At 46.3% G+C, this 27,517-nt stretch overlaps 1 protein-coding gene across 4 annotated transcripts in view; it reads right to left on the reverse strand.

The window, feature by feature from the left end:
• FHL2 (four and a half LIM domains 2) overlaps window positions 1-27,517 on the reverse strand; it is a 66,688-nt gene that overhangs the window by 1,798 nt on the left and 37,373 nt on the right. For 3 of the 4 annotated variants that reach the window (XM_045550341.1, XM_045550343.1, XM_045550342.1), the window contains exons 2-5: window positions 23,796-23,975; window positions 12,265-12,439; window positions 5,971-6,140; window positions 3,140-3,326 (exon numbers count right to left, since the gene is read on the reverse strand). In XM_045550341.1, coding sequence (XP_045406297.1) covers window positions 3,140-3,326; window positions 5,971-6,140; window positions 12,265-12,439; window positions 23,796-23,951 — 688 coding nt within the window. In that variant the 5' untranslated portion in view covers window positions 23,952-23,975. The remainder of the gene's footprint in view (window positions 1-3,139; window positions 3,327-5,970; window positions 6,141-12,264; window positions 12,440-23,795; window positions 23,976-27,517) is intronic. The other variant, XM_045550344.1, reaches the window with a different exon arrangement.

Here is a 27,517-nt window from a genome sequence, read left to right on the forward strand (position 1 = left end):
ACTCCTTCCCTAAACATCTTACAGCTTTTAAAAAAAAGTTACACAGAGGGACGGATACATTGGCTCATGCCTGTAATCCTTGCACTCTAGGAGGCTGAGGTTGGAAGATCACTTGAGGTCAGAGGTTCAAGACCAGCCTGAGCAAGAGCAAGACCACGTCTCTACTAAAAAATAGAAAAAAAAAAATTAGGCAACTAAAAATAGGAAAAAAAAATTAGCCAGGTGTGGTGGTATGCACCTGCAGTCTCAGCTACTCGGGAGGCTGAGGCAGGAGGATCACCTGAGCCCAGGAGTTTGAGGTTGCTGTGAGCTAGGCTGACGCCACGGCACTCTGGCCCAGGCAACAGAGCGACTCTGTCTCAGGAAAAAAAAAAAAAAAGTTACACGGAACAGCCAATGTTACCAGAATATCGATTGCCTTTACTCATTCTAGGCCACTGAAAGCTGTGAAAGACCTGTAGATCTCAGTGCCCAATGCCCTGCCCCTGTGGCAGAACCCAACTGGTGGTTTAGACCAGTGTTTCTAACTTTTCTGCATATGTGAGTTATCTGGGAAGCTTTTAAAAATTCCAATACCTACTCAAAGCTCACATCAATTAAATCACAACCTAGGCATCAGTCATTTTTAAAGCTCTCCAGTTTCCAATGTGCAAACAAGTTTGAAAACCAGTGGTTTAGGTGACATTTTCATTTGTTTTAGCAGCAGGGGCTGCAAGAGGGTTAGAAGGTTGTTTTTCTTCTCAGCATGTTGTTCAATCTGAGTTAGCTGCAAAGGTAAGACAGAGCTGCGAGGGTGCCCTGCCATGTCTACTATTCCATGTCTCTCTCTCTTCTCACTTCTAGCAAGTGCTGCTACAGTGCAGAGTTGGGGCAGGAGGAGCACTGGTGGGGGAGGAAGAAGGATGTTAGTGACAGGAGCTGTGCAGGGCAGCTGTCCCAGGGTGAAAGTCCCTTTTCAGAAGCTCCACTTTTGCCCTGAAATGCCAGCAAATGGGACAAGTGATGGAAATGAGAGCCAAAGACAACCGAAAGGGAATGAATCCTCCTAAAGTAAAGATGTATATACTGTCAATTCTGGTTATTCTGGTAATTATGTTTCATAATGTTCCCATGAACACTGAATTAGCAAATATTGAACCATTGCTCCTGAGAGAAAAACGGGGTTAGGTTCCTGCAAGCCTCTGGTCACCACATTTTCATCAACCCATCAATGCAAACTGTTGTTTTTATGTGTGTTTCTGTTTAAAGACCTTATTTAATCTATATTGTTGATCGATTTACATTGAATTAATGGCCAACAGCACTATAATCACACTTGAATGAAGCTCATCTAACATGTGTTTTCTCTGTTAAGTCACATCACAGCCTCTTGCGCTTAGGGACACTAGACAGAACTTTGCTTGGGGGCCATATTAAAGAGCAGAACTGCCAACAAAAATCACAAAAATGCAGAAAATATGTCAATAAGTAGACAGTGAAAAGGATACTTATTTCCAGTATGAGAGTTGAAACAAAAAGGCAGAGTGTCACCTTGTTTGAGTGGGAATGTGTGCATCGAACAACTCCAATTTGTCACCGGTCTATGCATGTCTGCGGATGACCATGAAAGCACTGAGTACTGATTTGGGGGTTACAAATGAATTTTAGCAAGTAGGTGACTTTGCACATTCACACTCTGGGGATAATGAGGACCGACTATATTTATGTGTGAATTAAACATCACTGCACATAAAAAGCTAAAAAATATCAACTTCTAATTTATTTATAAAAATAAATTTTGTTAAGGAGGAAAAGTAGTAAGGATCTGTGATAAACCTAATCTAAACTCTCGATCTTGTACAATTGTTTGGAAATGTAGTAAAAGTACATATCAGCTGCAATTTCAAAGTTCTTCTGTAAGTTCCTGAACATTGGTCTCTGCTTTTCAGGGAATTAACTCTCCTGTTTTAGAGGAAAGTTTTCATTCTTCTTTTTCTAGTGCTTTTTCTTTTCAGTACTGTAATAATTACAGTTAACATCCATATCTAATACTTTACATTTAAAAGTGGTTTTGTGCAGATCATATCACTTTATAAAGCTTAATTATACCATTTACCACAACAGAAATTACTGTGAAAACAGCATTAAAGATGAACATGTTATGGTAAAAGATTGCATTTTTCCCCCCAAATGGTATATAAGGACCAGAAATAGATATTTTAACATAGGGAAATTTAAATGCTGTGATTTTTTTCTTTATATTTTAATTTCATGTGGAAATGCAATAAGCTCTGGATTATACATCAGAGGATTGTGAAGGTGAGTTAGCTGAGTTACGTGAACTTAGTTCTAGGCCTAAAGAAAAGAAAGTCAAGGACAAGCACACAGCGGTATATAAACACGCTTGCCTGGTTACATGTGGCCAGGCCACTATGTATTTCATGTGTCTGCTATCTTCCTTCCATAGGGACGAACTGGTCAGCTGAATGCAACAGGTTAGAAATCCCACATCACAGAACTCTTCCTGTGCCATTACAGATTGCTTATACTTTTCTCTCCCCATCCAGCCACTGATTGATGTAGCAATATGTGGTGACCACTTAAAGGACTTTAGTCTGGAGCCAGTGCATTTCTTTGGCATGTTTAGTAGTTTAGTCCAGTGCCTGGTCTGCCAGCCAACTAGACTGTGGGCTCTCACTTGGCCAAACTCTTTGGGGGATACAAGATGAAAAAGCAACTTAGAACGCACCCTCTGCCCTCATACAGCTATGGCCTTGTGGCAGAAAGTCCTACTAAGATGCTATGGAGGTCTTGTAAGAACACAGTACAGCTGCTAAGCCTGAAAATGCCAGTTTTATTGTGCTTATGTGCTGTCACTCTTAGACTGCAGTTCTGGAGATAATCTAACCCAAAGCAGAAACAGTAACCTTGAGAACTGGCCATATGGTTTCCAGTGATCAGGTGGGCTGGAGAGAAAGTAGTCAGCTACCTGAGGTGCAGGCAGTGGACCATGGAGAGGAGAGGCAGAAAATCCTGCCATGTTCAGAGGCTTAGTGAGGCCTGGAGAGTCTAGGGATACGAGCATGTTCACATGCTAAAATGCTAGGCCTTGTTCAACCTTCCAGTCACTCCTTGGAGTGAGGATCCCTGGGACACTCACCGCTGATGGGGTTGGTGCACCCAGCACACTTCTTGGCATACAAGTCACAGAAGCAGTTCAGGCAGTAGGCAAACTCGTCCCGAGCTGTGAAGCGCTGCCCGGACAGCTGCTTCTTGCAGGCGGTGCACACAAAGCACTCCTTGTGCCAGGGCTGCTCCCGGTACGTGACCCCTCCCGTGGTGATGGGCTGCAGGATGCAAGAGGAAGAGTCAGGGTGGCCTCTGTTCTTGGCAGATGTCCTCAGTCTCAGCTGATGCCACTGGATGATGCAAGATCCTCACCCCCCAAATGTCTAGTGTGTTAAAAGTCACTAAGAAACTGCTCTACAAGCTTCACAGTCACCCCTTTGTGACCCCTCCACATACTTCCACGCCAGGGTCATAGCCCCTGGCTTTCCCGCTAATGACACTGGCCCTTGGTGTCTGCCCTCCGCCCTTCACAGGGATGCTGGGGAGTCTGAGTCACGGGTGGGCAGGGGGGCGGTGCAGTGGAGAGATTACAGCCGGAGACTGTGTCAGGGGGACAGTCTGAATCCTACCCCTACTCCTCACCAGCCCTGTGGCCGGGACCAGTCATCGAGAAAGGTCTCTCTGCTCCTCAGTTTTCTCATCTACCAAGTGGGAGTGATGGGGCTAAAGGAGCAAATCTCTGGGGGAGTCCTCGTTAGGAAGCCTGGCAGGCGGCAACCCCTCCAACACCGCTCACCAGCTCATCTCTGCAGCCGCTCGTGGTAGAAAAAAGAAGAGGCTCAAAGGACACCTGGGATTGGCACCTGTGGATGCCGCAGGAAGGGAGGGGCATCTTAGAAACTTTGGGAAAAACAAGCCCAAAGCCTTCGCTCTCATCCTATCTTGGGGTCTTAGAACATTTGTGAGGAGAAGCTGCAAAGCCAGACGTGATGGAACTGATCAGTACCTCAATTTTATCTAGTGTTTTTCTCCACGTTGCTTCTCGTATTCATTTAAAAAATGGGTGCCTGATGGAGCTGAGTAAGCTATCAGAGGAGTGCAGGCGGCCTCAGCTTGGCAGACACGGGCCATGGAAGTGGCAGGGGGAGTGGGGGAGCACCTCACAGCCGCACTGTTATGCTTTTCATTTTTTTTTTTTTTTTTGAGACAGAGTCTCGCTCTGTTGCCCAGGCTGGAGTTCCATGGCGTCAGCCTAGATCACAGCAACCTCAAACTCCTGGGCTTAAGCAATCCTTCTGCCTCAGCCTCCCGAGTAGCTGGGACTACAGGCATGCACCACCATGCCCAGCTAATTTTTTCCTATATATATTTTTAGTTGGCCAGATAATTTCTTTCTATTTTTAGTAGAGATGGGGTCTCGCTTTTGCTCAGGCTGGTCTCGAACTCCTGACCTCGAGCGATCCACCCGCCTCGGCCTCCCAGAGTGCTAGGATTACAAGCGTGAGCCACTGCGCCCAGCCACTTTTCATTTTTTGAACACTGCAGCATCCTCCTTTGGTCCTTACAAAAAGCTTGTGAAGTAAGATATTATTTCCATTTTATGGATGAGTAAACTAAGACCCAGAGAAATTTACAAGTGACTCTCTTCTATCCTGTATTCTTTTCATTAAACCATAAATCAGGCCGGGCATGGTGGCTCATGCCTGTAATCCTAGCACTCTGGGAGGCCGAGGCAGGAGGATCACTTGAATTCAGGAGTTTGAGACCAGCCTCAGCAAGAGCAAGACCCTGTCTCTACTAAAAGTAGAAAGAAAGTAGCTGGGCATGGTGGCTCACGCCTGTAGTCCCAGCTACTCAGGAAGCTGAGGCAAGAGGATCACTTGGACCCAAGAGTTTGAGGTTGCTGTGAGCTAGGCTGATGTTATGTCACTCTACTCAGGGCAACAGAGTGAGACTCTGTCTCTAAAAAAATTTAAAAATTAGTATTAATACTATGCACTTTGCAAAGGTGCAGGCAAGGTGGGGACATTCTAGGCCAGGCCAGCCAGGTTTGGGTAGCACATTGGGAACGTTTCTCCCGTGGACCAGCAGCAAGGGCAGACACCCTACGTGTGCAACAGTGGCAGATGGGCCAGCAGAGCTGAGAAAAGGGTGGGAGGCACAGTCTTCTGCAGCTGGCACTGCCCAGGGCCACATTAGCAGTGAGGGGGCCACTCAACGGACTGGCACAAATCCTAACAGTGCCAGACACACACATAAGTGGAGTTGTTCACATGTAAGACTAAGAGAGAGCACAGAAGAAACCTAAGCTACACTCTGAGGGACGCAGATCAGGGACACTAGGGTAGGCAGGAGTGAGATGGCTTCCTGCAAGGGGGCCACCTGACACCTAAACACTAAGACTTAACCTGTCCTTGTTCCTTTTCTTTCTTTAACCTAACAAAGCCATGACAGGGACAGCACATAATCAAGTAGATACATTTAATAAATGATCTGTCCTCTCTCCATGTGGCAGATCTTTTCTCCTACACTTTTCTTCTCATATTTTCTCTCTCCCTCTCTAAGCTTAGCAGTTGGCTTCTTGTTTGTACAGGGAGAACAGCTAACAAAAACAGCCTTGGGACAGTGAGTTCCCCTTCCCTCTAACATCAAGTCACAAACATGAGGAAGTATTTAGAAATGGTCTAGAAGGCAGGACTAAAGGATTTTGATCGCAGAGCACAGCATAGTGCTCATGTCTTTGAAAGAAGGACCAGAACCCAGACCCAAGGGATAAAATGCATGAGAGTAAGGAAGGACTGTCATGGCTCTCGTGCCACTCAAGTACCACAGGTGTCCTTTCTTTCAGAAAAGGAGAACCAATAGGGGCCCCGGAGGCAAACCAACTAGAACATGCAAGGGCCAAGGGAGAATCCAAGATACCTTTTTGCACTGAACACACTGCAGGGCGTGTTGTTTCTCATAGCAGGGCACACAAAAATTCTGATTGTCTTTAGGGATGAAACTCTTCGTTCCAATTGGCTGTTGGCAGCGATGGCAGATGAAGCAGGTCTCGTGCCAGCTGCTGCCCTTGTACTCCATCTTGCGGGTGCCTGTCATCAGGGGCAGGGAGGAAACGGCAGAATCTCGGTTAGACTGGCGTGGAGTCCCAGCGGTCTGCCTCCAGACCCTGCCAACGGTCTAGCTCTGTGACCAGAGCAAGTCACTGCAGCTCTCAGAGGCCCACCTCTAAATGGGGACAATTCCTCTTTTATGGAGGGCAGGGGCTTTGTCTTTTGGCTCACTGCTGTACCCCCAGTTCCTAGAACAATACGTGTACACGGTAGGTACTTAACATTTATTTGTTGAATACAGTGGTGAGGAATGTTAAATGAAAAAAAGTTAAGTGTCTCTCAGCATTGCAAAATATGAAGAGAAATCTGGCATAGCTCAGATGAATCCTTACGGAGCATGAATTTTGTGGAGCACAGAGACCACCTTCCCCTGCAGCACAGCTGCTAACAAACAGGCCCTAAAACTCGCAGTTGGAAGGAAATGGGCAGTTGGAAGGAAATGGCCGGGGCGTGAGTGAACCTGGAGTCCCAGGCCTGATTCAGCGAGCAGCCCCTGCAACACTCACTTTACACAACTGGCTGTGGGAGCCAAGTTGTGATGTGTCTTAGTGGTTTTACACACTGAGCTAAGTGCTATAATTAAAATCTACATGTATTGTACATCCCATTTAGTAATTTTCTAATCTTGTGCCATCCCATTTTCTTATGAATAACTGTTATCATTTGATATGTTTCTATCATTTCTTTAAGTAAATCAAGAAGCCCTAAAGAATTCAGCCCTCACCACCACGTCCAAGCTTGATTTGCAGCAAATGCTCAGTATTGACTGATTTTTGTTTTATACTTTACTCCAAAAAAGTGTGTATATTCATAGAAAGAGATGATTCAAGACAGAGACATATGCAAGTACCCTTTGTGTAAAGCAAAAGAAAGACTTGGGGAAAAGGAGTTCAATGGATGAAGAGATAGAAAAGTGTTCCAAATACATGGGGCTAGCTCGGGGGCCAGTCCACTGTGTCAGGCCCAAGGCCAGACCCAACTTCTGCTTGTGTTTTCAATGAAGTTTCACTGGAATGCAACCATGCCCATTCATTTACTTCCATTGTCTATGGCTGCTTCACGCTACCACAGCAGACTAGTTGTGTAGTTGTGTACAGTTGTATAGTTGTGCAGAGTAGTTTGGTAGTTGTGACAGAGACTATGTGGTCCGCAAAGCCCAAAATATTTACCTGGTTCTTGATGGAAAAATTTTGCCAACCCCTGGGGACTGTGGCACGAGGAGCACATTATGTCCCAATTCCAGCTCGGGGTCAGGGAGTGAGGGGAGTCACGCCAACAGGGGGGCTGCCTGCTCTAGACCAGAGGAAGCAGCTGAGATAACACAGGCAGCACACAGTCTGTAAACCAGTCCTTAGCTCTGCGTCCAAAAACAACAGGGTCCAAAGGACAGAGCTAAGGGTTGTACTTTAGCTGCTTAGCAGGCTGGTCAGGCGATGTCTGTGTCTCAAGTAATTAGGAATGTGCTGAGAATTATTACATGATGATTCCATTAGATGTCATTTTTGGGTCACTTCTTAGCTTCCCGTACTTCCAAGACAGGCATTTGGGTTCCACTTCCGTAGATTATATAACATGCAGAATGTGTGTTTTGGGGGGGGTGCAGTGCATGAGAGGGAATATGGGGTGGTAACACAGTGACCCCAAAGCCAAGGTATACGATCTATGGAATTCAGTCATGGGGTGATGCATCCTGAACCAAAAACTGCATTAAGCAACTGAAATTCAGGTAAAAATAATGGGGGGACTTTTATGTACACTTCAGAATGATTTTCGTCAGCCTCCAGGGGTTTCTTTTCCCATGTATACCTTTGTCACTTGCTCTTCAAATCTCTGCCCTTCCCTCTGATCAAGCAGCCCAGAATCCAAAGGATTTTATCAATGAATATTAGGACTCTGACCGAAGACCCCAGGCAAGACCACGCAGTACATTCTTGCCAAGTTCTGACATAAGTCTCATATAAACACCAATCTTGGGGAACTGTACACCCAGGGGATGCACTGGGCACTCGGAGCCCAGGGAGGTGGTGCAACGTGCCCTTGACAGCAACGCCCACGGGCCCGTGCAGTTATTGTGGAATGTGGCCAGCAGGGGGCAGGAGAATTCCTTCCGCTGACAGCATAGAGGCTCCCAGCCCTGGGCATCTCCGGCAGATGGAAGGGCACTGTCTTGAGGAAGGGGTGTCTTATTCAGATTAAAATAGATGAGGAACCAGAAACTTGGGTGCAGGATTAGAGACAGTGTCCATCCTTCAGCCTCCTTAGAGGCTGTGCAGCTTCTGTGAGCAACTCGTGCTACAGGGCCTCCATGTCTGGCGGAGGAGAACTGGTGACCCCCAGCACTGGGCTCCTGACTGCATTCTAGCTTCCTGACTAGCATCAAGAAAGTGATGTGCGTGGGCTGTGGGGTGTGGGGTGTGTGGGTGAGTTTTTCCCCTTGGGACAAGCCTCTTGTCCTATATATTAATATATAAATTCACTGCAAAAGCCATGCTGACGCTCTGACCTCTATTCATCTCGAATTGGTTGTAGCATTTTTAAAAACCAAACCAATGCATGCAAGCAAGTGCTTTGGTGGTTTTTTTTGCACATGCCAGGAGTTTTCTAGACACCCTGCCTTTGGTGCCTAGTCCATTTCTTCTGGGAGAGACATTTGTAAAATGCGGACAAAGCCATCCAGGTCAGGGGACACTGTGAGGATTAAACAGGATTGTGTAAGGCAGCAGAGCACCAGTGCACTGTGCTCGCTGGCTGGTGGCATGGCTGTGCTATTACACATTTTCTCCCTCAGAGCCTGAAATCTGGAATTTTGCACCCCAGCTTCCCTTATTCCTTAACAGACAAGGCTGTGGACCAGTTAATTCTCAAATATTCAGTACAATTCACCTCAGAAGAGCTGAAGCGTTAGACTTTAATTTGTTAAATAATCACGGATTTTTTTTCCTCTCCCCATTAAACACCATGAGAAATGAAAAGTGTGATGGTTACTTTTATGTGTCAGCTTGACTAGGGAGGCTATGGTACCCAGGTGCTTGGTCAAAACCAGTCTAGATGTTGTGGTGAATGTGTTGTTAGGTGTGCTAAGCCCACCACAACAGGGGCGGGCTCCATCTAATCAGGTGAACGCCTCAAGAGCAAAGACTAAGGTTTTCCTGGGGGAAGGAGCTCTTCTCCAGACTGCAACAGAGAAGCCCTGCCTGAGTTTCCAGCTTTCTGCCCTGCAGAATTCAGATGCCATGATTTGGAGGTGCAGCTTCAACTCATGTGAGCTTTCAGCCAGGGGGCTGGCCTACAGATTCCAAACCTACCAGCCTCCACAACCACATGAGCCAAGCCCTTAAAATAAATCTATATATGTAAATACACACACACACACACACACACACAACCTTATCTGTGTACGTATGTATCTCCTGTTGATTCTGCTTCTCTGGAAAACCTGACTAACACAGAAGGTCAATGGGTGAAAAATTCAAACACCCAGGAAATATGTCTATATTTTATATCCTAGCTGGAGATAAGGGTTAAAGTCTTGGCGTCACCAGTGGAAGCTTCCTTGAGCTCTTGTCCAGAAAACTGGTAAAGATTTGATTTTTTTTTTCAATTAATATTGTGGTTCTTATTGTTATAGGACTGTTGTGTCTCTGCCTGCACTTCCCTGTGGGACAGGACCACAGGTCGGCCTGGCTTTGGCTCCCATTCCCACTGTCACACCGCATGGGGGCCCGGGTTTCCAGCACCTGCAGTCAACATGACCTGGTAGGAGCCCTTCCTGCCTGGAGCTGTCCCATCTGAAGTCACCATGCAGCCTTTCCAGCTGCCTTCCCTTCCAGCTCCCCAGCAGGGCTGTGTCAACCTGGGTATTTTGTTCCTTGTCATCGTATGTTCCAGTTGTTTTTCAGTTGTATTAACCAGAGAAATATAGTAGCGATAAGAAACCATCTTATTGAAGGCCCAATTGTCCTCTCACCTTTTAAAAAATTATTGCTTCTTTTCCAATATGTCTTTCTAAAATAATGCCTGTACATCAGCCTGTCACTCAAAACTCTTCAGCATTTCTTCATTGCCAAAAACAAAGCAAACCGATAAAACAGAAACTCTGTAGCTTGGCAGGGTCTTCCACTAAAGAGTCAGAGTTTAACCCCAAATCATCTCTTGAGCCTTGCTTCTCTCTTCCCATGTCAGTGGGAATCCAGCTGCCATGTGACACAGGTTCAGATTCAGAAGGCCACCTTGTTTTCAAAAATTAATATTCAATCTGTTGAAGCTACAAACTCAAAACCTTCCACTTAAGTTCTTTATATACACCTTATTATTACATTCACTAAGAGGATGATTTTTAAAAATCACTTTTAAGGGGGTCTTTGTTTGTTTTTGGTTCCATTTACCAATGCAATAAACTCAACTTTAAAACTACATTTTAAAATTTAATATAATTGATATCCCTATTAAGTACTTCAACTAACAACCCTCAAGTTCTCAAGTAATTATGGCCGAAATAAATCAAACTCATCCCTATGATGGATCATAAGCTATTTTAAATGTCAAAATAGCTTAGAAGAAATTTCGATTTAAAATCACAAGCCTATATCAACTTATTCAATTGCATACTTTAAAATCAGAATCACAAGGTTAAGGTACTCTTTAAACCAAATTTTCTTTAAACTTCACGTATACTTTATCAGATTATTTAACACAACATAATTAGTATGAGTTAGAGTTTCTTAACATGTCTTCCCTTAATTCTAAATTTTCCTAGGATTAAAGGATGCTCCCCTGCTATTAAAGTAGCTGTTTTGCAGAAGGATACCTTCCCGAGTAATTTGAGCCGTTTACACTCGGATGTATCAATCATTAATAGCTAGAGGGCCCCTGGCCTAGAATCTCACCTGTGCACACTCCTGCCCATCTGAGCCTGACTTCATAGTATCTTTTTGTTCCCTCCTGGGGGTGAGGTGGGAGTCTCAGCCACATGCCCTAGTTTCAAGCAACATTTCCCTAAATCCTCTATGTACTCGCAGAAGTCTGTGTCCCCAGCCAGTTTCTCCCCCACTTAACTGGACTCAGTGATCTGTTACCGCCTGCCTCACCCCATTCTGCTTTCTCCTAAAGACCTCCCAGTGGGGAGAGGTTCTGGCCTTGTGTGGCTTTCTAGTAGGGATGCCAGATTACATAGGTCCCAAGTGGGATACAGACTAAAAAAATCCCCTGAAATTCAGATTTAATTGGATGTTCTGTATTTCTAGTTGTTGTATCTGGCAGCTCTACCCTCCGCTCATCCTTTTACTGGTCATGCAGAGGACATTACTGGTCTTACTAGACTTCTGCACCAGCCACCATCAGTGCTGTCTAGGGTCAAAATCTCAGGCTTTTCTCTGCCTTACCCTCCTCACCCCCATTTCTAGACAAGTCTAACAAGATTTAGTTTTTAAATTCTGTATTTTTAAATTCCATATATATTTGTTCATTCTGTTTTTTTTAAATAAAAGATTCCTCCCTCCCACAGAAAAAAAACAAACAATCCCCCCCAAAAAACCCCCACAAGGAACACAATCCCATCCTCCCCCATCTACAAACAAGGCACGTGTTAGCATCCTTAGCTCTTGCCCCAGGTGCGGTTGTGCCCTTCCTGGTGTGTCTGTCTAGAATATCCACCCTGGGGCAGTGGACCAGGTGTACACCTAGGTGCACACCCTGTGAACACTCAGCTCTAGCCCAGTGGCACACTCGGGCGCCATGCATACTTACTGAAACAACTGAGTGAGTGCAAATTCAGCAAGTGGAAGGGAAGAAAAGAGAAGGCATCCCTTGGTGGAAAGGTGAGGGCTGAAGAGGGAGATGTATTTTGGGGGGGAATTCCACTATTCACTCACTACATAACCCCGCCCGCACACACAGCAGAAAGCTCCCGTTCCTCCCAGCGATAGACCCCATCGTGCCCCTGCTGCTTAAGTGCTCTAAATACTCCTCTGTACAGCTCAAAGGGAAACTGGGGAGTCAACCGAGTGTCTGGAACCAAGTCAATGCAAACAGTGGGTCAGAGGAACTCTCACACCAAGGCCTAAAGCTAGACTGGCTCACACGTGAGAAGGGCGCGTGTTCTGACCTGGCATGATGGTCTTCTTGCATTCCTGGCACTTGGAGGAGTACTCGTTGGAATAGCAGTCCGTGCACAGCAGCTGGTCCTCCTTGGCAGCGAAGGGCTTGTCCACCAGGGAGCTCCTGCACTGCGAGCAGCGGAAACAGGCCTCGTGCCAGTGCCGGTCCTTGTAGGACAAGTCCTGTGGGGCCAGACCACACAAGACAGTCAGAGGCAGGACAGGCAGGTTCAGACCCCCAACACAGGGGCCTGGTGCAAATCCACAGGAAGAACAAGGAATGTAGGTGGGCCAGGGCCTGAGGGCGTTCATGCACCATGACCACGTGACTGCTGAGGTCAGTAAGGCTGGGCTGCTTTCCTCCTGCTGCATTTCTGGAGCAACAGGTTAGAAAGACATGCACGCATGCTTTTGTGCGTATGCATGTGTGTGTGTGCGTGTGCGTGTGTGTGTGTGTGTGTGTGTGTGTGAGGGAGAGAGAGAGAGAAAAAGAGACAGATGCTTTTGAAAAACAAATGGCTTTCCCTTGGGTATTGCCTGTAAGAAAGAGAAACAGGTAATATGAAAACTTATCAATGCTTCCCACACCATATATGGTGAGAGAGCAGCAGACTGCAGGATGCTTCGGCTGCAGGAGCTCGGCCCACTCCTGGTCACAGGCATGGCAGAGAAGCCCTGGGCATCGAGATGTTCAGAGGAGCCCAGGGACTCCCGGTTTAGCTGGTGGGAAGAGGGTCAACAGGGACTTCTCATGGAGGTGCCACCAGCCGACTGTGGCAGCCCCATGGATGGCAGTGAGCTGGGAAGGGGTATCTGGCTGTAGGGACACGGGGAGAGATGGGGCCTGGCATTCAGGCTGGACCACGACACGTGGCTGCCTTTTATGTCTGCGGGGAGTTTCCGTTATCCCGAAGGCAGTGGAGAGCCACTGAATTAAAATCGTTCAGTAGAGCGAGACATGGCCAGATTGGGGGTGACAAATGGATAAGGACGTGGGACAGGGCTGGGGTGAGAGCACGAGGAGCTGCACTGGGCCTCGGCCACAGGAGGCGCACACCGGGTCCAGGCGTGAGAGGCACTGGGCAGACGGAGAGGCCTTTAAGTCAAGGGAGAGAAAGGAAAGGAACCAGAGAGAAAACTGTCAACTCCATGCTCCCCTTGATCTTGACTGCAGAACAGGAAGAGACCTTCCCATATTTGTCTTCTATTTATTTACTTATTTTTGAGACAGGGTCTTACTCTGTCACCTGGGCTGGAGTGTAGTGTGGTCATCACAGCTGCAACCTCAAACTCCTGGGCCCCAGCAATCATCCTGCCTCAGCCTCCCAAGTACCTGGGACTACAGGCAAGCGCCACCATGCCCAGCTAACTTTTTAATTTTCTTGTAGAGACAGGGTCTTGCTATTGCCCAGGTTGGTCTCAAACTCTCGGCCTCAAGAGATCCTCCCACCTCGTCCTCCCAAAGTGCTAGGATGACAGACGTGAGCTACCGTGCCGGATGCACATTTGCCTTTTTAAAATGACATACAGCGTTTTGAAAGTGCCAATACAAAATTAAAATAGCAACCTATTTATATCCAACTTTGCCTCATAAAGGATATTGTTCTATTACTGTCTTTCTTTGTATTCCCAGTTCTGACCCAAAACCATCATCCATTTATTAATGAGGCAGAAACAGAATTGTAGGCCACTGCACAGTTTCCTGGGCCAGCTTCCAGATCGTAGGTACGTCGAGCACAGCAGGAGGGCTGCTCACGCAGATGGCCGTCAAGAACATCCTGCCCAAGACGTCTCTGTTGCTGACACCGTCAGAGCTGGCGTTATGCCGAGCGTAGGATGTGAAAACACATATCCTCGACTCCATTAGAAAGTCCTGAAACACCAACTAAACTTGGAATCCAACTGGAACAAACAGTTCTCTTTTGCTAAAATATCATTGTGTGTGTGTGTGTGTGTGTGTGTGTGTGTGTTTTCCCAGAACCTCAAACCAAACTAAAATTATTTGATTTGTTGATCGCTTTGCACATTTTGTTTTCATTCACGGAATTTTTAAAAATGTGACTGTTGAAACACGTTGAAGCCAGTCCCACTTGGGACCTCACTGTGAGGGGTGTGCTGTGTGCTGGTCCCTCGGGGCCCATCCTGTGGGAAGTTTGCTCCCTGGAGCACCTGGGATAGGCTTATTGCTGATGCAGTATGATAAGGAATGAAAGTGAGAAAGCAAGATGAGCACAGAACACTCTCAAAGCAGGACCGACTGCCCTTGTCTCTGTGAGACTGGGCCTCGCCCGAGCCCAGCACCCTTGGATATCAGGGGGTCCTCTGAGATAGGTACTGCCTCTCAACTTACTGAAATGCCCGGCCTCTCCACCCTTGTGAACTCAGAGGGATGTATGCGTTGGGTGGCCAGGGTGGGTAGAGGACTAACTTGTGTATTGCATATTTAAAGTATTTTCAAAACTTTGGGGGGAAAATCACCTGTGCTTTGTTGGTTATTTTGACAAATGAAATAAAGTACAAATGACTTTAATTTGAGTCCCTGTCTATGTATGTGAATGCATTATAAACTGCAAAGCCCATAATCTACACACGGACATAGTCAGCATTTAGGATTAGGTGTGCCCTCCACTCTTTCCATGTACACATCCCATCTTCAAGAAGAAATCCAGGATACTAGTGATGATAATTATGACCACGTCTGTGAGTTCCAGGCACTGCGCAGCCCTGCAGGGTAAGTATTACTGAAGCCCAGAGAAGTTCAGTAACTTGCCCACAGTCACACAGCTGGCACGGAGGTGGGCCAGGCTTCAAGCTCAAGTCCGTCTGATTCGAAAGGACTCTATTTCCATTGAACCACACCAGGTGAAATCCTGGTAGGGTCTTTGCTTTCAGAAAATGTAGGCTTGGTGAGATCTGTGTGTATCTATTGAAAAAATTTAGAAAAAACCAAGCTCAAGCTCTCACAACTTTCAATACCATGTTTTGTACCCAAATGAATGCAACTCAGCACTGTCTTTGTTTAGACTTTAAGGAAAGGAAGTTGAACAAATGTCCATTTAAAGCCCTGTCCACCAAGAACAGAAATCAGCCTGATTTAAAAAGCACTGGAGTTTTTAATCAAGCTTTCACTGTTATAATGCTGAATGTGGAATAAATGCATTAAGAATAAATTTTGTATGGAAAACAGTATGGCAGCTCCTCAAAATATTAAGACTAGAATTAGCATATGACTCAGCAAAGCAGGGTCCTGTGACACTCATACACCCATGTTCACCGCAGCATTATTCACAGTAGCCAAAAGGTGGAGCAGCCCAGTGTCCACTGAAGGATGAATGGACCGACAAAATGTAGTACACCCACACGATGGAATTTTATTCAGCCTTTAAAAATAAGGGAATTCCAGCTCGTGCTGCAACACGGATGAATCTTGAGGACGTTATGCTGAGAAAAATAAGCCAGTCATAGAAGGATATATGCTGCATGATCTCACTCACATGAGGTACTGTGAATTTGTGGTCAAATTCAGAGAGACAGAAGTAGATGGTGGATGCCAGGGGCTGGGACGAGTATGCAATGGGGAGTTAGTGGTAAATAGGCGCAAAATTTCAGTTTTGCAAGATGAAAATGTTCCAGAGATTGGTTGCATAACAATGTGGATATACTTACTAAAACTGATCTGTACACTTAAAATGGTTAAGATGGTAAATTTTATGTGTAATTTGCCACAATTAAAAAAATTAAAAAGTAAGGTTTGATTATTACATAGTGGGAGAAAACCCTTTTTCAGAATTAGCTGCATTCCCTCTGTGCAGACAAGTCACCTCAAAAAGGCCTGCTCTTTTGTGGAAAAGCTGCAAAATGTTTTCCGTGATCACTGAATCACCGCCCGGCTGAGACGGGAGGAACCAGAGGAGCAGGGCATGGGGGCAAGGAGGAAGAGTCGGAGGCCTGCTCCTTGGAAGACGGTCTATTGTCACACGTGGCTTCTCTGTCCAGAGCAGAGGCATTGAGCACGGAGGGGTCACGGTTATTAGTGGGAAGAGAAGGAAAGGAGACAAGAGTTCTAGGAAATGTGCCTTTTGGGGCTGACCTTCAGGGAAAACTGAGAGAGGCACCTCCAGGGCAACATCACACGAGCGAAGCTACCAGATGTCCCCACAGCCTCTGCCCTGGTTAGCGAGTCCCCAGATGGACAGAAGGGTGCATTCGTGCAGCTGGACAGGCACAGAAATGGTGGTTAAAATGTTCTCGTGGATCAAAGGCACTGCGGAAATCCATTTTTCCCACAGTTCACATTTCAGGCACGAAATCACAAGAGCTACAGTTTAAGACTGATTTGTTGACAGAGACATTTGACACTTGAAATTGTCCCTCTAAAACGTGGGTACTATCCACTTGCTACCATCAAAGCAAGACCCGCAGGCCCAGCCCTCAGCCTCAGCGCTCCTCTCCAAGGTGCCGCGACCTCCACCTCATCTGCTACTTCTGAGTGCCCAACACTGCACCTCTGCCCTGCCCCAAGCTGCCCCCCACTTCCGGCTGGTGTGGAGCGAGCCTGGAAGTGCTCATCATCCCACCCTCCACCCAGCAGATCCGGGCGGGGCAGGCAGAGGTCAGGGTTGGCCTGAGACACAGAAGACAGAGCACCTTCCATGGCACCGTCCTCACTAGGGCCGGCGCTCCCGCGATCATTTCCTGGGGCCGTCTGAACTCACTTGCAGGATGTTTCTCTCCTGGTCTGCCTCTCTGTCTCACACACACGCGTGCCTGTGTGAATGTGCTGTAGCTGAATTGCCCATTCAAGGATGTCTGATAATTCTCAGACCCTTCTGACAGAAACTATTTTCCCGGAAGATACATACCAATGTATGATTATGTTCTTTAGTTTGTAGTGTACAATAAATAAAAATACTCATTAAATAAGCTTGCATCACTGTTGCAAGTGGTGGGTCCTCACTGGGAATAGAATTGACCCACCCCACTGTTCTAGCTGTAGATGGCAAGGAACTTTCCGGGCCTACAATATCTGAGTACCTGCTGCAGGCAGGCAGGTGAGGTGGGACAGCGTGGGGGTCCAACATGCCACATCTCTTGGACCACTTTGGGCTGAGTGCCCTCTGAGATCCCAAGAGGCTGTGACTAAAATGCTTAGGTATTTCATCCCAGGGGTTAAACTCAAGGGCCCTAGAGCCAGACAGACCAAATTCAAATCCTGGGTCTCTCCTATACCAGCTACACGACTGTGGGCAAGTCACTGAAGCTCTCTTGACCTCAACTTCTCACCCAGAGAATAGGAAGAATGTACCTACGACTGGCTGTGACCACTGAACGAGCTACGGCGTGCCAAGCGTCTGAACCAGTCGCTGTCATGCTGCAATGACTCCCTGGATGTTAGTCAGCCGTTATTCACATCAGACCTGCTAAGGAAAATAGGTGCCGCAAAGTGTCGCTTGCCGAAACCACAATTCCTTATGAAGGCATTAATATCAACCAGAATTTCTGCCACCATAAAGTGCCCAGGTTAGTAACTCTCCCACTCTAGTTTTGGATAGTGCTTTTTCATCTCCTCAATCCTTTTAAATTTAAAATCCTTTTTCTTAATTTTTCGTGCCTATTTTAAGCCATACGACACCTCTATGAAGTAAAGGTTTTATTCTCATTTTATAGCTGAGCAAATTTAATGTAACAATGCTAAAAAGCTGTGTTTTCTGCAACATTTTTGCTGTCCTCAATGATCCAACGGAGCCAAACTGTGCTCCTGTTTTTACCTGGCATGTCGGCCCCTTTGCCAGTTGATCCCATGTGCCTTCCAGCCTGACCCTCTGCTCCGGTCCCCTCTCACACCTGCGTACCCTTGCAATGCCCTTCCCCTCCTCTCCAACAGGCAAAATCCTGCTCAGCTGTAAGGCTCCGCTGCGATCTCACCTGCCCTGCCACACTCCTCGGGCCCCACAGCGTTGGGAGGTGCTTACATTATACTTCTTTTTCAAAATCCTATTTGGAAACCCACATCTACCTCATATGCGCTCAGGTTTCCCTGTAATTCTCTTTCTTGGGCTCTCAGTTTGTGTTCTCTTTAGAAGTCTGAGTCAAGTTAATAAATTCATATCACCGCTTCCTCCTGGACTCACTTCTTAAGAAAGTCCACAGTAAGGAGGAAGCGAGAAAAGACTTTATGGTAAGAGTAAGGTAACTCAATACTGTCAGCTTTGATTTTTTTTGGAGTTTTGGCCAACGTGGTATTCTCCTCTGAGTCTCAGCCCGAGGCAAGATTTTAGCCCCAGGTTCCCTGGAGCTCAGAGACAGAGTGGAAAACGGCACCAAAAGGCCAAGAAGCCAGATCATAATCGATTAGAGCAGGTGCCCAAACCTGGGCTTCATGGCTCACTCTGAATATTTACCTGGGAAGACCTCGTGCCAAGTGGCCCTCTGCAAACAGAAAAGCTCCACACAGATTTTCACTGTTTACTGATCACTCCATTGTGAGCAGCCAGGAGAGTACAACAGAGACAGCACTGAGAGACCAAGAGGCACAAAGTTAGGGAATATAAACTCACTGACAGACTTTTCCAAGAACTTTAAAATGTCCTAGAAATATCCTGGTTTTAAAGACCTCTAGAGAGAGACTGAAAAAAAAGAGAAAGAAAAAAAAAAAAAGTCTCTTACACTTCCCAGAAAAAAAATGCAAAGCTAATCTTGCACTCATAGAAAGGTCATAAATTGTAGTTAAATGTTGATAAACATGTAAGATTAGGCCCACACACTTCCTTTCAGATTTTATATTTTTCCATTTCAGAAACATTCCCAACACAGGCAGTGCTTGTTGCTTTGCTCCAAATGTGTCCCCCATTGAGACTTCCGCTGGGCCTGGGCGAGTGGCGTGGGGGGGCCTGGCCGCTGTGCTCACTGGCGGAGGCTCCAGGCACAGCGTTGTCTCAGAGCGAAGCAGCCACTGGCACCCGTTCCCCTGGGCTGGGGGAAGTGGGGCTGCTGAGTTTCCAAACCAACCATTCCCCAAAACAAATGGACTCCCGTGTCATCCGTGCTTAGCATTTTGGAAAGATGTTCAATGCCTTGAGATTGTCAGGTGATCACGTTTAAAGCTGGGTATTCTCTCTAATCCTTACAAGCAAATGGACAAGGCAGACAAGACAGCACTTACTCAGTGACGCCCTGTCTGGGTGCTCCCTAGATGATGACTCATGCGGTTCTCCCAACAGTCGTGTGAGACGGGCAACCCCAGTGAACAGATGTGGAAACTGAGACCCATAGGTGGCGTAAGCTGTCCATGTCACACAGCTCGTGGAAGATGGGACCAGATCTGAAGCCAGGTAGGTTTGGCTCCAGAATCCCGTGACGTCACTGCTGGGGGTCTGCTCCCTTCTGTGGCTGCCCCGCAGAGAACCCTTTGGTTTCATGGGCTGAGAGGCCCTTCTTATGAAACCCATCCGGTCAGCTTTGTTCCTAATCCTGAGGACTCTGCTTGGTTAAATTCCCTTAAAAAACAGATTTTTTCCCTTGGGAGAATGTACAAATAAATACACATTTTCAGTGCTCATTACGAACCCTGTAGACAAATTCTACACGGAAAATCTAAAAGGGTGATTCACTCATTAAGATATTAAGAATTGCCTCAACAAATAAAAAAGTGCCAGGTTAGCAAGTCGGACTGTGAGACTACGGTTGGAGTAGCTGCTCCTCCCAGAAGGTCCAGAAAGACCCACGGGAGAGGCCTGCGCAGAGTGTCAGCAGGAAAGACAAGGCTTTCCAACTGAGCGTCCACCCCTCGCTAGCCTTGGTCAGGAACCTTCCAAAATAGATTTCACCTGGATGTGTGAAAAGCTGAGTTTCCTATTTGAGAGCCCCCGGTTGCTTTCTGCCAAGAGACCTCTGTGGTTTTCTGTACTTTACCAAACATTAATTGAGAGACCTTTACAGTCTGATGGGTGGACTTGTGCCAATTTGATCAATTCAGTGTTTCCAATTTAATTAACTACAACGCTGGAAAAAGAGTTATAGAACAAGTTGAGCATCGTTTCTGCAGCACAGGCATCACGATCTGAGGGGGCCCAGGACAAAGGCCTTTTGCCACAGGTCACTTGGTAGAGGCCAGGCAGACACCTCTTACACAGAGGACTGACCACATCTGACCCGAGAGTCATCAAGACAGGGTCCTGCCCGAGGCTGCAAGGTGCCAGGCAGTCGCGTGTTGGGTGAGGACCCACTGCATCTGGGTACAGATTCTACTTCAGCTACTTCCTGACCCCCTAACTCAGGGCAGGATCCTCAACCTCTCTAAGCCTCAATGGCTTCTTATAAAATAGAATGAAAAAGTTCTTACCCATAGGGTGTTACAAAGAATTTAGATCATGCAATTAAGGCATTTACAAGTGTCTGGAACAAGTAATCACACGATGTGTGGTAGCTTTTATGACTACTACTGGAAGCTAAACCCTGAATGCCAGTTTTAGATGTGCGTATGTTTTTTTGTTCATTATTATTTTTTTCCTCCTTGGAGCAAAGGCACACGGGTGGGTGTGGCAGCCGTCCAATTTAAAGGCATTGCTTACAAAGACATGGAAAATTTGAAGTCTGAGCCAGGCATGTGGCCCAGAGTTTGTTAAAATCACCAATTTGTTAAATGCATGGTACCAGCAGCCATCTCTGGAGTTACTGGTCAGCCTATTTTTTTCTTTAGTTTCTTGGATTTTTAAAGCCCAGACCTAAGGTAGATCTCTCTCCCCCTAAAAAAAACCCTGTAGACTGTAATAAGACTATAAAAATATTTTGCTAATATCAACAAGTGTCCCAGAAAAATTTCAAAAAGGGTGTAATGTCAGAGGATCATAAATTTTTTAGTATTTCCTGTTCTCAACTACTGGTCATACAAATCAATGCTTTTTACCCTTTGAGATCACAGAATTTTCCCAGAGTAGCTTAACAGAAATAAAGTACAATTGAGTGGCTGCTTATAAACAATATTCAAACCAATGCAAGCTAACTATGGAAACAGGCTCTGAAGTCTTGCCTGTCTAATTTAAGTCAGTCAGTAACTCTCAAAATTAAGCCTAATTCCTATGGGCTTGCCAAAATTTTAAAATTACACATACAAACACGTCCTTCAGAAAGAGTTAACCGAGGCCTACGATGGCTGTGTTATTTTAAGTAAAGAGATTGGCCACCAGCTAGATCTAAGAGCTCAGTTGCTCTATCAGGCGCCTCGCCTGCCAGGATTTGGGGCTTTACTTCCAGAAAAAACAGGAACATTTTTCCTACCATTGCTTCCACTACAAAATCAACTACCTCATTGTTTTTGAAAGTCAAGAAAACCACCCCCAAATAGTCAAAAGCCCCAAATGGCAAGGTCTAATTTCAACTCATCATCTCTTTTTGTTCTAAAATATAGAAAAATCACACGATATCACCTACATATCTTAAAACGTTCAGCTGGGTTGAAAAGTTCAGCATGATTAACTCCTGACTTTGGGGCAGCTTTGTTGGTTTTGGCCCCATCTGGGGGACTCTTGTTTATTTGTTCATAAAGTATCTGTGGAAGGGTGACTGGTTCCAAGTGCCTTTCCACTAAATCTTACTGGAGAAACGCTCAGTGACTTCTGTTTTGTTTTTACTTCAGCCCCTGGTCAAGGAGGATAATCTTTCCTTTAAATGAGTTGTTCTTTGTCAGATGAGATCTGAACCTCTCACCAACTTAAGTATTTCTTTTCCAGGTAAAGCTTTTATAAAATAGTTATGGTTTTCTCTGCCTACTAGTTCTTCCTCAAACTGGGCATTTTTCCTGATGTTTCCATAATGAAAACTGATGAAGAGAGGTGGGGAGGCTTCTGAGAGGTGTGTGGAAGGGGCATGTTACCCAAAGCACAGGGAGGAGAAAGTGGAGGTTTGGAGCTTAGCCTATCAGTGGCTCTTCAGAGCTTGAGGGCCTCGTATCTACATGGTACAATCACCCTGCAAAGCGGGCCCCTGGGGCGCTGCCGTTTATAGATGTGGAGATGGGAACAGAAAGGTCAAGTACCTGGCCTCTACCCACATGGTGAGTGACACAGACGCTGGCACGGAATGGGGCGGTGTGGCGGCTGAGCTCTAATGCTTGGCCTGTTAAATAAATGAAAAGGGACTGAGAGAACTCATCTGGTGCAGCGAGACATGCACCAGGCAAACTGGGAAAGAGAAAAATATGCAACTTTCAGCGTAGCCAGATCAGCTATCTCTGCTCCAGGTAGCCAAACCTCTGCACCTTTCAAAGTTTGCCCAATATCACTGCTGAGCTGTGTTTCTTTTACACTTGGCACAACACTCCTGCTGCAGCCAAATGACGCACGGCTGCAGCTTGGTTTCAAGTGGCCGTGCTGTGCATCCTTCATCTCTGCTCGGGGCAAAGGTCTCTTCCACACAAGATCAAAAGTATCCGTCAACTCTCACCAAATACCTAGCAATGGCAATTGATGGTGCAGCCTTCTGATGCCTGCCTTTCTTAGGAATGAGGTGACACAGAAAGAAATATAAGGAATATGCATTGGATGTGTTAGAATGACCCAACTGCAGGCACAACCTAAGTCAATCAGTCAGCAGTTGTGTATTGATATTTATAAACAGGGAGGAAAGAAACAAAATTTCCTAAAGGGTATTATACAAAGCGACGAGAGCAGAAAAGAGATAGTAAAATAACATCAATTGCCTTACAGCCCATTGGGCTGGGAATACCCTTGGAGATCCCAAAGTGATCCAATTTTGTTGCCAGTTCTGTGGCTCTCAGGATAGCAGTCGCCTGCAGGGCTTATCCAGTGTGTTCTAGCTGCTGTCCTGCTGGTGACGAGATCAGGGGTTCTAGAGCTATGATGGCCCCCAGGGTGTCCTTCAGTGGCCGGGGTCAAATGAAGGACGTGCCCAGAAGCACGGGCCAGGGTTCACAACCCTCAGCCACTGGTCAGTCCCCACACATGACCAGTGGCTTCTCCTGAACCATGCCGTGCCATCCAAGGAAAGCCGTTAATTCCTTACTTGTAAGCCTTTTCCCACTACAAAGAAACAATATACATCCTGGTCTTCTCCCATTAAAAGTAGAAGAGCCCATAATATTCCAAGGACTTTAGTGCTTTTATGGGCCCATTTGTCTAGGAACCAACTCTGGCTCTCTCATTTACACATTCACTCATCAAATATTTACTGAGTAGCACCCGCTCCATTAGTCACCAGAGGCAAACAGACGGGAGAGAGAACTGCCCTTGGACAGTCACAGTACGAGGAGGAAGGGGGGTGCTTGGAGAAGGGCACTAATAACTCGATTACAGGAAGTGTGCTGAGGACCCCAAGCGCAAATGCCCTGCTGAGGCCCTAGCCCAGTGCTTGTGGGCAGAGACCAAGTCAGCTGGGGGGAGAGGCTCAGCAAGGTCCAAGCCCGTCAGCAGGAGCTCGAGACACAGAGCACGATGGCGGGAAGGGTCAGGGTTCCAGCGCACACCACACAGAGGAGCCCATGGTTCTGGGGAAGCACCGGGGCCCAGGGAGGCTCGGCGGGTACCTTGCAGTCGCAGCCGATGGGCGTCCTGCACTCCTCACAGGTGTTGGCATAGAGGGTCTCAAAGCATGCCACGCAGTAGGGGCTCTCCTCCCTCAGGATGTACTTCTTGCCAAAGAGAGATTCGTTGCAATGGTGGCAGTCAAAGCGCTCCGTCATTGTGACACCCGGCTTTTCAGCAACCTGTCAAGAAGAAGAGCAAACCCAGGGCCCAGTGAGCACTCTCTGAGCACCGTGCGTGCAAAGGCTTTAACTGTCCCGCTGTCTGTGTCATCTTTAGCCAAGAGGTGGCTGTTTCCTCTGGGGGAATAATTGAAACTCACCCATTAAACAGTCATAATTTTCAGTGATTACACTTTTTTTTCATTAGTTGCTGCAATTTTTTGTTTGAATGCATTCCACGCCTTTAAAAGTGCATTTATTGTTGACTGTCAGAAAAAGTGATCTTGATTTTGGATACAAGTAGGAGTTGGTGTCACAACCCCCGTCTTGTCCTGTTTCGTATGCTTCAAACGTGTGATGGAACCTTGCATCTTCCCTTTCTCCTTGCCCCCAAAATAGAAAGGCAGGCATAGAAACAATATGTCCATTTCTATAAAAAGATTTTCCATGAGCTCCCTTTTATGATTCATGAATTCAAATAGGCAGAAACCACAGTGGCAAAAGGGAGGGATATCAGACTTGGAAATGTGAGATTAGAGGCCAAGAGAGGATTACCCTTGACCTTGACATTGCATTGGGAAGAGCAATCTGACCTCAGGACAGGTCATTTCTCCCAGACGAAAAGATCACCCTGCAGCTGCCCAGGTACCCAGAGAGCAGGATAAAGGGAAAGCCTCACTCCCAAGAGCAAGGATTAGCACACAGTCGGAAAGACGGTGTCTGCGGTCAACGGCTCTCCAGGCAACACTTCGAGCCTTTCAAAGAGGAACAAGAATGGGACTCCACGCCAGGCACACTGCATTTTTCCAGGGTGAGTATATAGCGTGCATGAGCAGCAAGGGACGGGCTCCTTCTCATATGACCATTCCTATAAAAACATGTTAGAACTATCCCAGAAAGAAAAAGGAATACATGGGGTTGGAGAAACACCTCCAGGGCATTAAAAACACAGTTGATTTTCATCAGGCAATATTTAACTTGACAGAAGCGAAGAGTGTGATCATCTGTTAAATAGGCACACTGGTTGGCTACGTAACTCTGAACAATGTTTCTCAAACACTAAGCAAACATGGTCCAATTTTCAGTCATTTCAAACCATTTGAGAGTGAAATCCCAGAATGAGACCTTCTGATGCAAACAAAATATTGCTGCTTGGTTTATGATTACAGCAAATTTGATAGTTTATTAATTGTACCCTTTTGTATACAAGGTCCTGACAACCATTAAGCAAAGAAGGGATGATCTCTCAAACATCCATCCTTGGTTATTTCTGTGTTTATAGAATATTTTTCTTCCAAAAGCAATAAATATGCAGCTGGACACATGTGGCAAGATCCGTCTTTCTCAATCACTCTTCCTGGAGTTAAAGAAAACATTGTCTGGACATTCTTGTGATAACATCACAAGATGAGGCTCTTGAGCACTTGAATTATTATTCTGAAACCCAACGTATAAATATCCTCTGTATGGAGGCTCTCCTGGGTTGCAGCAGCTATGCTGGCAGCAGATTCAATGCTTTCCTGTAATTCTTCAGTTACTGGCCTTGAAAGTGGCTGTCGTTTACATCATCAGAACTGAGAGCTGTCCTTTCCAACATCTATATTTTTCCGATAAAGGCTGCCATTTAGCTGTGGAAGAAGAGGCTTACTGCCTATTCTGTTCACACAAAAGTAACAATAATGATTTGGGAATTCGAAATAAGAACCATGCAAGGAGAGAGTACTATAAATCGTGGAATTGTAAAAGCTAGAAACAATTACCATTTATCTATGAAAACTTCCTCATTTTATGGATAGAAAAACTGAAGCCCAAGCATATTAGTGAAATAAGAGGATTCAGTGGGCTTTCTCAATAGCAATCCAACTTAGAGAAAACAAACTTCGATCTAAATTGAAAGGTGGTTCCACGTGGGTCTGAGCAAGCACCAGCCATGCTGGAGAAAGGAGACGGTCTACAGTCTGTGCCATCAATCTCTACCACTCCATTCCTGTGTTTGCAGCCAGTGAAAGGGGTGCACCTGTGGTCCTCCAGGGTAACGACCGTGATGCTCATATCCTTGGTGTATATGTTTTCCACCTCCTCCAATACCGCAGGACCAGGACAGAAAAACAGCTAAGGAAGTAAGCTCTGAGAATAAGCAGGCTCCATATCTGCTCAAAGCATGACTGAGGCTACCCTGTGACGAATGTCATCACTGGTACCAACCCCCACCAGGAATAGTGTAACGGTCACGATCTGTTCAGTGGGTCCAACAGAGAGGAGGTACCTGGCCCTGCGGTCCAGCTCCCATTTCTACAGAATTGTTTCTGATGAGGGTGGAACCCTCTCTCACCTTCTTCCTTATCTTTTCTAAGAGGTCACTACAGTTCTAATGATCAGCAGAACGTTTCTGCTTCAACCAACAGGGCAGGGTGTAAAATGGGCGTCCATCCCTAATCAGGAGTGCAGCAGGACGCACTGTATTTGAGAAGGTCCTCTTAAGGATTTCTAAAGAATTACATGAAACACAAACCCCAAGAGTCTGAATAAATAGCCCATAAGTAAGTGAGAAAGCTCAGAGCTTCCTTTCTATCTCAAAGTGTTTAAAACCAATTCCTCCTTTTACTACATGCTACCCAATAGAATATTCTTTCTAAAAATCATGTAAAATTATACTATCAATCTTAAGCTTATTTTAATGGGAAAAATAATCTATTGTCCTACATTAGAAATCCCCTATAACTTGCAATCTTTTAGTCCCATAAAATACCTGATTATTCATTAATTCATTCAAGAAAGATGGGTTGAGCTGGACCTATGTGTCAGATGTCATGCACGTGCTGGAGATACAAAGATGAATGAGATTCAGGCTCCTGTCCCCAAAAACCTTGTAGTAAAGTGAGAAAAAGAGATCTATACTGGAGAGATTACCAAACCCCATGCCAACAGCATGCTGGAAGCACACAGGTACAGTGCGTGAGTAGAAGAGCCCCTGAGAGAGCAGGTGGGCCTCCTGTGACAGGAGATGTCACCTGTGTGGGAAAGGGTCAGCCAGGTGATCCAGCAGGTCCAGGGGCAGAGTGAGCAAAGCCAGGGCAATGGGAGGCAGGGTGGGCTGAGCAGACAGCCAGGAAGATGGAAGACCTGGTCTACGGCAAGGCAAGGAGGGCCTGGTGCCTGGTTCACTGCCATGGACGTGCCCTGCAGGCAGTGGGGTTGCCCAGGAGACCTCCCGCAGCTTGCACAGCCCCGAGGGGACACAGGCAGCCCACTGCAAATCTACTGCACGGAAGCCTGACTTTGCTACGCAAGACTGGGGTAGACAAAACCCAGGGGCAGTGACGCCTAAAATTGTTCCCAGGGTGTCAGAGTCCACTTCTGAACCGTCCCTTCAAATAAAAGTGGGACATCTTGGTCCTCTAAGGATTCCTTAAGCTAAGTGTGTACAATCTGCTTACCCTCTCAGAACTCCATATCCCTCCTGACAGGTTACCAGTAATTCCTGTCCATTGGCGGGTACACAGGAATGCTGAAAGGATTAGGCAACGGCAGGCAGGGAGACACCTGCACGTAAGGTGTGACCA

This window comes from Lemur catta, chromosome 4, assembly GCF_020740605.2.
Source record: "Lemur catta isolate mLemCat1 chromosome 4, mLemCat1.pri, whole genome shotgun sequence".
NCBI lineage: Eukaryota > Metazoa > Chordata > Mammalia > Primates > Lemuridae > Lemur > Lemur catta.